The sequence below is a fragment of the Cyprinodon tularosa genome, unplaced genomic scaffold (genome assembly GCF_016077235.1).
Source record: "Cyprinodon tularosa strain WSP-4 unplaced genomic scaffold, ASM1607723v1 ctg277, whole genome shotgun sequence".
Taxonomy (NCBI): Eukaryota; Metazoa; Chordata; class Actinopteri; order Cyprinodontiformes; family Cyprinodontidae; genus Cyprinodon; species Cyprinodon tularosa.
Genome location: NW_024038982.1, coordinates 1,068,351 through 1,076,745, shown reverse-complemented (window position 1 = coordinate 1,076,745; position 8,395 = coordinate 1,068,351). Strand labels below are relative to the sequence as shown.

Sequence of the window (8,395 nt, the reverse complement as noted above, 5' to 3'; positions counted from 1 at the left end):
AGACAACAAAAAAAACTGAAAAAATCAAAATAATAGTGAAGGCTGCAGAAAAATATCTGGACATTAAAGATTTGAACTGGGAGATGGTTGGAAGCATGATGGGAGGACCGATGGGACCATCAGAAACTGGCAGAATTACGATGACCTAGAGTAAATTAAAATTATATGGGCAAATGTGATTTAGTATTATGTTGGTTTAAGTTACACAGGTTTTTTTTTTTTTTTTTTTTTTTTTTTTTTTTTTTTTTTTTTTTTTTTTTTGGGGGGGGGGGGGGGGTGAATCGTTTCCTGTTTTCTTGCTTTACTCCATATCAGTTGGTGGCGGTAATGCACAATTCACAAGTCTGCCAACCGCCATAAAATCTCATAAGAAGAAGAAGAAGAAGACTTCATTACCCAGTTAACACATCGCGCTGACGTAGCTACGTAGACGTTTCCAAGATGGTGCTTGAAAGTACTATGGTCTGGTAAGAAACCTCGAATATGTCTGTGAATTCAAAATTTTAAATTCTAACATCATTTAGTTGTGGTCATAACATGAAAAAACAGACCATTTTTGTACATGTTTATGTTTAGCATACACGTACTTTGTTTGGACTGTTTGTCTCCACTGAGTCACTTAGCCACAGCTAGCAGCTACCGCTTTTATTTCAAAAATTGTATTTTTCTGTACTTTTTTTGTTTGGGAGGGATCTTTATTTGTATATTATTTCCAACTGATAGTTTCTGTTACCAAAATGTACAACTGAGGCTGTTTCTGCCGTTGAAGGAAAGGGCTTTGTCTAAACGTGTTAGCATTAGCTAGTGAACAATGCAAAAAGCCGCTGTCATTGTCAGACCATCTTAATTGGACTTCTGTGAAATTCTTCTTTTTTTATTCTACCAAGCAGACAAATTTGTTCCCGGTGTTTTTAATGGAAGCTGTATTCTATGTGAAACAAAGACTGAACGTCCCAGCTGTTTTGTGCATTGATGCCTAACACAGTAATGATGATAATCAGTAAAACAACGGTTAGCTTATGGTACTGTCAGTTACTAATCAGTATAAATATTGGCATACATTCGAAGTGTTAGTATATTTTTTATCATTGCTGTTGTTGATTTAACTGCCACCAAATATCGTGATAAACTTTAACATAAATACCAACCATCCATACCCTCAACATGACTGAAAACAAAAACCTGTTTACATTTGGGAAATGCTCCCGACTCTGAAACATTTATCCATGTTTATAGTCTGTTGGTAAAAATATATAACATAATTCAATCATCATTATACAATTTATCCAACTTGATTTATTTATGTTTAATGACAAGCAGTTCTTTTTTATGGTTTTTCAATGTGTTTTGTTGTGTACTGAAGAAAAAACCCAGTGTGCCAGTTTATATTTACAGTAGTATTGATCACTAGCGCTCTCTGTTAATCTTTTTCTTTTTTAATGTGGTAATAATAATAATGCTATTATTAACTAATGTCAGTAAAGTGTGAATTTTTTTTTGCCAAATGTCACCAGCAAAAAAATATAATTATGAAAGAAATAAGGATAACAGAGGGTAGTTACTTGTTTGTGGTGTGTATTATTTTGAAATATTAGTTTAATAAATACAGTAAATTTTGCCCACTGACATTAAATAAAGCCTTAAAAATAAAGTTCAGCAGTAGGGTCCTTTAGATAGTTTCACATATGTCCTTTGATGGAGGGGGCAAATATCCCAAACAGCCCCTGCATTACCTTCTAAAAAATTCAAACATCTCATAATTGATAGACATTAAGATACTTTAACTCCCCTTTTTTAGCCATGGCCTAAAGAGCCCGACATAACCCCATTATCTGGCGGGAAAAAACAGTGTTGAAATATTGAATGGTTTAAGCAATCCAGGATTGGCTAGCATTTGGATTCCCTATACTTCAACAGCAGTTCACACAGAATGCCTCAAATCAGGACACAGTCTTAGACCTCGTCCAGATAAATGGTGCACGTGTAAACCTGACAATAAATGTGCTGATGCTCTCTTTGCGGTTTAGTGGATTAAGATTTGTTCCAAGGCCAGAAGCAGTTCGGTGGGATTGAAGAGGCCTGCAAATTGGCCTGCAAATTATGACATCCCTGCAATGTCTAGAGTCTTCCACATCTCAGGTTAAATCTCATCTGCAATTGGTTCCCATCTGGCAGGAAGCAGGTCCTACCATGATGATACACTTGTTCTGTATGGCTTAAGTCCCAGCCTCTTCCATGGAAGATGTACTGACCTGATTAAGGAGGGGAGTTCATAGCTCCTTCCATCACCAAACAATACCCTCTGTCCAAGCCTTCATTTTTTTATCATGAACTTACCCAGATTTAAATAGATATAAATAGAATAAATATAATTTCATATAGAAAATTGGAATGTTCTATCTCAGCTACCTCACAACGAAATGTTGTGAGGAACTCACTCATTTAGTGAGAACTTGAAGAAGAGCATCTACTCCAATGCACTAAAAGGAGATAATAGAGATTGATCATGTTGGATAACACAGAAATATATAAAAAAAATTGAAGATAACATTTAATGAAACTTTAAATTACTACTAAAATAAGACATTCTGATTAAAGGCCTCAAGAAAGCAGGAAATAATAAGATATGCATGTAGGGGATGAAGTATGATCTATCCTTCAATTGAAATTGCCATAGTTCCCTTTGCCATAAGGGAAGCGTCCCTTCATACTATAATAACATGTGTTGGAGTGTATTTTTCTTACTTTTTCTTATTCATCTGTGTTTTTTGTCAATATGTAGCCATTTCTCATCCAATCTGTAAATATAAAGGATTTAACCTACAGAGTTGATGGTGTTATCTACATTTCCCCTCCCCCCAGTGTGGACAACAGTGAGTACATGCGAAATGGAGATTTTCTGCCCACCAGGCTGCAGGCTCAGCAGGATGCAGTTAATATTGTTTGTCACTCCAAGACCCGCAGCAACCCTGAAAATAACGTGGGCCTCATCACCATGGCAAAGTAAGGAGGACTGTGCTTCACTTTGAGTTCTGGCATTTAAAACGTCACCTAACAAAGCAGCTGTTTTGTCTCCATGCAGCAACTGTGAAGTACTGACCACCCTGACTCCAGACACAGGGAGGATACTATCCAAGCTACATGCTGTGCAGCCTCGAGGAAACATTAGTTTTTGCACCGGCATCAGAGTAGCACATGTGAGTCTATCACTGGTTTATTGAACATTGTTCGTGGAGGAAGCGCTGATGATTACCTTTGTACTCTAGTGATATAAAACCAACACATGCTGTATAGTTTGTTGTTAATGTAACATTTTGGGCAAAAAAGTTACATTTTATGTCCTGTTGTTGGACAACCCACTAGACTATAGATGCAGTAATCAGACCTTTTGTTTGGGGGTCTGAAACTATGGCTCAGTTTCTTCCTAAGACCTGTAAACTTTGATATTACCCAACAAATAATATAACTCCATATTAATTATTATAGAAAAAAGTACTTTCCTTCAACAGGGTACCAGTTTTTAATCCAGTAGGATGCACCAGATTCAATTCTGTTTATTTATAGAAACAGATTTAGAACACATATCTTCTTGAGGCACATTACTGTGACAATTCAAACTAAACATTCAGACAGAATGCATGGCATGACGGTAGACGTTTGTCTGCATTGTGCTGTTGACTTTGCAGCAACCCCTTACATTGAGCATGCTGCCATGTGCACATACAGAGGGGAAGAGTGTTTTAGTTTTAATGGATGAATATAGATTTTTCTATAATTGACCTGCTGATCACCGGTCAAAACTGAAGGTAAAACCAGTTCAGTAGTGCATCACTTGTTATGAGGTTTAAAAATATCCAACCATTTTTTAATGTTCTTTCTGCAGCTGGCACTGAAGCACAGGCAGGGTAAAAACCACAAGATGCGTATTATTGCATTTGTAGGCAGCCCAGTGGAGGACAACGAAAAAGAAGTGAGTTTGGTCCTGTTATATAAGTTGTTGTGTAAATATCTATCCCATGTTAAAGGAATCTGACATCAGTCAGTCTTTTCTGGGGTTACCATCATTGTGTTTCAGACCTGTTTCATGAGTTAATTTTTATTTTTTATGATTCTTGTGAAGCAGGTTAAAAAGTTCTGTCTGACTTTCATCTTTTCATTTTCATAGAATATTTATAAATAATTACTATCAAACACTGTATGAAAGTCCGGCAGTCATGCAAACTTTTTCAATCGACAATAACATATAACAATGAGGTAAAACTCTGTCAAATAATCTGAAATCAGAATCACAATAGATTTATATGAAATATGATGGCTTTTCGTGTTATTTAACTCTAGGACAATCAAACATGATTTATTTTAAGGTTTTCACATGTAGACGAAAACAGACATTGTTCTGTGGCCTGTGGAGAATGAAGTGCAGATAGAGGGTAAACATCCACACATGCTCACAAATTACTGCTTAAAATTGCTTGTATTAATGGAAAGATTTTATATATATATATATATTCAAAAATATTTATAGAGTGGGACATGGTGGTCACGGGGGAAACCTGCATCAGGGGACCCATGAACATGTGGACCCAGGGTGTTATACATCTGAAGATTTCTCTCCACTGCCACCTTTTAGTGGGAAAATTGCACGCTTTGTTTTTTTTGTGCATGAGGTCCTTATTTGGAGCTACTAATTAAAGCAAAACCGCATAACATTTGAACCAATTTTCAGCTTGATTTGAGATACATTAGAAGATTTTCAGGTCAATAAACAGCTATTGGTATAGTGAGATAAAAAAAAAAACGTTGGATCTGTCACTGATTGAGTCATGTGACCCAGAGAGTCGTTTTATAGCAGTCTGAGCATGGTTTTTGTTGTCTCATGTATGATTTAATCTAGAGGGGTGGATGTAGCCTAGTTTTTTCATGCAATCCATGACTCTGTGATCTGCTGATTCAAAGTGGCCTGCTATCAGAGTCCTAAAGGCAAAGGGAGACTGTTTCATTGAGCTATAATGCAGTGTTCCAGTTGTGTTCAGGGGTGTTAAACCTGATGGTCCAGGTCTAGCTCCCCTAGTGGCTAAAAGCAGTTTTACTTTAAACAGGTGTTTATTACTGAGGATCTACCTTCTACACAAGTTTTTTTTCTACATCTATCAGACTTTTATCTAAACAGTTCATGTTAAAGTGCTTTGTTTCTTGTAGCTGGTCAAAATGGCAAAGCGTTTGAAGAAAGAGAAGGTCAATGTGGACATCATTAACTTTGGAGAGGAGGTAAAGTAAAAGCATTTTCTGCCTCTTTTTATGCTGTTCTTCCTGTCAACTCTGTTGGACCCATCGCTCTTCATCAATCAATGCAGGAGATGAACACGGAGAAGCTAACAGCTTTCATCAACACACTTAACGGGAAAGAGGGAGCAGGCTCCCACCTGGTCACCGTACCTCCAGGGCCCAGCCTGGCAGATGCCCTGCTTTCCTCCCCCATCCTGGCAGGGGAAGGAGGCGCCGTGTTGGGTCTCGGTGCAAGCGACTTTGAGTTTGGGGTTGATCCCAGTGCAGACCCGGAGCTGGCCCTGGTATGACACAGTTTAGGAAGTATACAAAAACATGTCTCAGACTTATTCATATCAGGCATTTCTAAAGTGTCTTAAATCGTGCAGGCTCTTCGTGTCTCCATGGAGGAACAGAGACAAAGACAAGAGGATGAAGCTCGCAGAGCAGCTGTTGCATCAGCGGCTGAAGCCAACATTTCCTCCCCTGTAGCAGATGGTGAGAAAAGAACGTAGCGCTTCTATCGTAGATGCTGATTTCAGCTCGCATTCACTAAGTGCAACAAACAGGCATGAGATTTAAAGCAACAATGCATCTTTTCTGTCTGCTCCAGAGTCCGAGGATGCCCTGTTGAAGATGTCTGTTTCACATGCAGACTCAGCTGCACCTGCTCTGCCAGACTTCAGTCGCATGACGGAGGAGGAACAGATCGCCTATGCTCTGCAGATGTCCATGCAGGGAGCAGGAGAAGGTTCAGGAATACATTTTTGATTATATAGATCTACATATAAAAACATACATGTGGTTATCTTTATTATAAACGTTTATTTTTTAGCAGCAACAAGAAATTGTTTCTGAATTTCAGGTCTCAACTAAAGTTTACATACACCAATCTCAAGCGCTCTCCTTGATTATAAAACATAGAACTTCTCTTTGATCCACATTGGATCAAAATTGTAAATACAGACCGAAATAGAAACATACACCCTTCTCTATTTGAAAAAATGATTTGGTTTACCAAGTTGAATAATAATATAGAACTGTTTTCAGTTAATATTAGGTATTTTTGCCTGTTTAAAAAAATCTCTGCATCTCTCAGTAACATTTAGTATATGTGTTGTACAATCTTCCTTTTACATCCTGCAGAGTTTGTGGCTGAGGAGATGGACACAGGTGCTGATGTGGATTCCAGTGAGGCGAAGGTTGTTAGGAAGCTGCTTTGGTGTAGAATAAGTTCATCCATTTGTTTGGGAGAACACTTTGTCTTACAGCTTGGTGTTTTGTCTGCAGGATGAAGAGGACTATGATGTAATGCAGGATCCGGAGTTCCTGCAGAGCGTTTTAGAGAACCTCCCCGGGGTTGATCCCAACAATGAGGCCATCCGGAACGCCATGGGCTCTCTGGCTTCCCAAACAGGCTCCAAATCTGACACCAAGAAGGATGAGGAGAAAAAGAAATGAGCTGTAGAATATAAAGGAGTTACTATACTGTGTGACAAGACATCCGAAAGTTGCTCTGCATGATTTCCAATTATATTGCGTGTCAACCCAGCCTTTTTTTTTTCTTTGTATAAAATATTAAGTCTTCATCTTTTCTGTTTCTAGTTCTGATTTTCATCTAATTTGTTTTTGTTTTTCCTTTTTGTAATAAACCTCCTCACTTACATAAACCAGTTCTTTAATAAATTTACAGAACAGAGCATAGGAGTACCTTGTGGTTACTTGAACCCCAATTGTTTTTTAGAGCTGGACCAACTTTATTGTACTTCATATGTATTTTGTATGTACTGAGTGTACAAAACAAACTTTTGTTGCATACAGCTTACATCAGTGTGATGATTGCAGTTGGAGTAGATAAGCTAGTAGTGATCAGAATGTCAAAAATGTAGGAGAAAAAATAAACCAGTTTAAAATGGTGCAAAAAGGGCATTAATATGAAAACGTTCAGTGCAGTGCAAAGATAAATATGGTGCAAAATGCAGTAGAACCTCTGAGTTGAGTCCTATTTAAAAGGATTATAAAGTTCAGCAAAATTGTTAGTGCAAAATTATGTGATGTAGAGTTAAGCAGTTCAACAGTCTGGTGAAATCGGGGGGGGGAAATCTGTTGCAGAACCTGCTGGACCTGCAGCAAATGCTGCGAAGCCTCCTTCCAGAGGGCAGCAGGGAGAAAAGTCTGTGATCCAAATCTTCACCAGCAAGGTAAACTGCATGAATTGGATCTTTTTAGATTTTTTTTTCCCCTGGACAAATTCACATATGTAATTATGTCACCACAGAAAGGGTTGATAAAGGAGTAGGCAGTGAGATGGGACACAGATGGGGTTCCTGGTTGTATTGAAGGAAGATGATGCTGAGGATTCTGCTCTGGTAACCCTGTGTAGTGGACTGGGGACATAAGAAATGATTAACAAACACATTGCTGATAGGCAGTAACTCAAATCTTGGGGAAAAACTGGGAATGCCTTCAAACTAAGCTTTGGTATCTTGATCAATCAAATCTGTTTCGGGGGAGGAAAATGATTCAGCTGATCATATGTCCCTTTAATGCAGAGTATAAAAACTTACATCCACTATATAATGCATTCAGGGGGTTTTATATAAATGCAATGCCAATTGTGGTGTGATATAGTATATATGTGTAGATTGGTCAGATAATAAAAAAAGCAAAACTTGATTTATCATTGTAATCCATTAGTGCTTTATAATTTAAAGGCTTCGACTGGTGTATGGTAAATAGTCAAAAAAATATGGGAAGCATTAAAGATTATCAGCCAATTTTTCCAGTGTCCTGTTTCTCTGACTGTGACTGGCTGGATGTGCTCTCTTCATCCTCTAACATGAGAGCTGGCTCGGTGCTCGTCTGCCTGGCTGGGTGTTTTCTTGACGGGGCCGCCTTTTACAGCTGCTTTTTGCATCTCTGCTTCTGTCTCCTTGAAGCCCAGTTGGCATCAGCAGATGGCCACTCACACTGAGCCTGGTTCTGTTGGAGGTTTCTTCTGTTCAAAGGGAGTTTTTCCTCTCCACTGTCACTAGCATGCTTAGTGTGAGGGATTGCTGAAGAGCCAATGAGTCCATGCAATCAACTGGTTTTCCTTATAGAGAAAAGCTAGAATCAATTTGACTGTATG

At 38.3% G+C, this 8,395-nt stretch overlaps 1 protein-coding gene across 1 annotated transcript; it reads left to right on the top strand.

The window, feature by feature from the left end:
* Nucleotides 1–368: 368 nt before the first annotated feature.
* Nucleotides 369–6,967, top strand: LOC119786740 (26S proteasome non-ATPase regulatory subunit 4-like). The gene is made up of 10 exons (XM_038290249.1): nt 369–467; nt 2,863–3,003; nt 3,083–3,197; nt 3,884–3,970; nt 5,200–5,268; nt 5,355–5,570; nt 5,655–5,763; nt 5,879–6,016; nt 6,412–6,467; nt 6,556–6,967. Exons 1-10 carry the CDS (start codon nt 442–444, stop codon nt 6,724–6,726), a joined length of 1,128 nt encoding a protein of 375 aa, XP_038146177.1. The 5' UTR covers nt 369–441; the 3' UTR covers nt 6,727–6,967.
* Nucleotides 6,968–8,395: the final 1,428 nt, after the last annotated feature.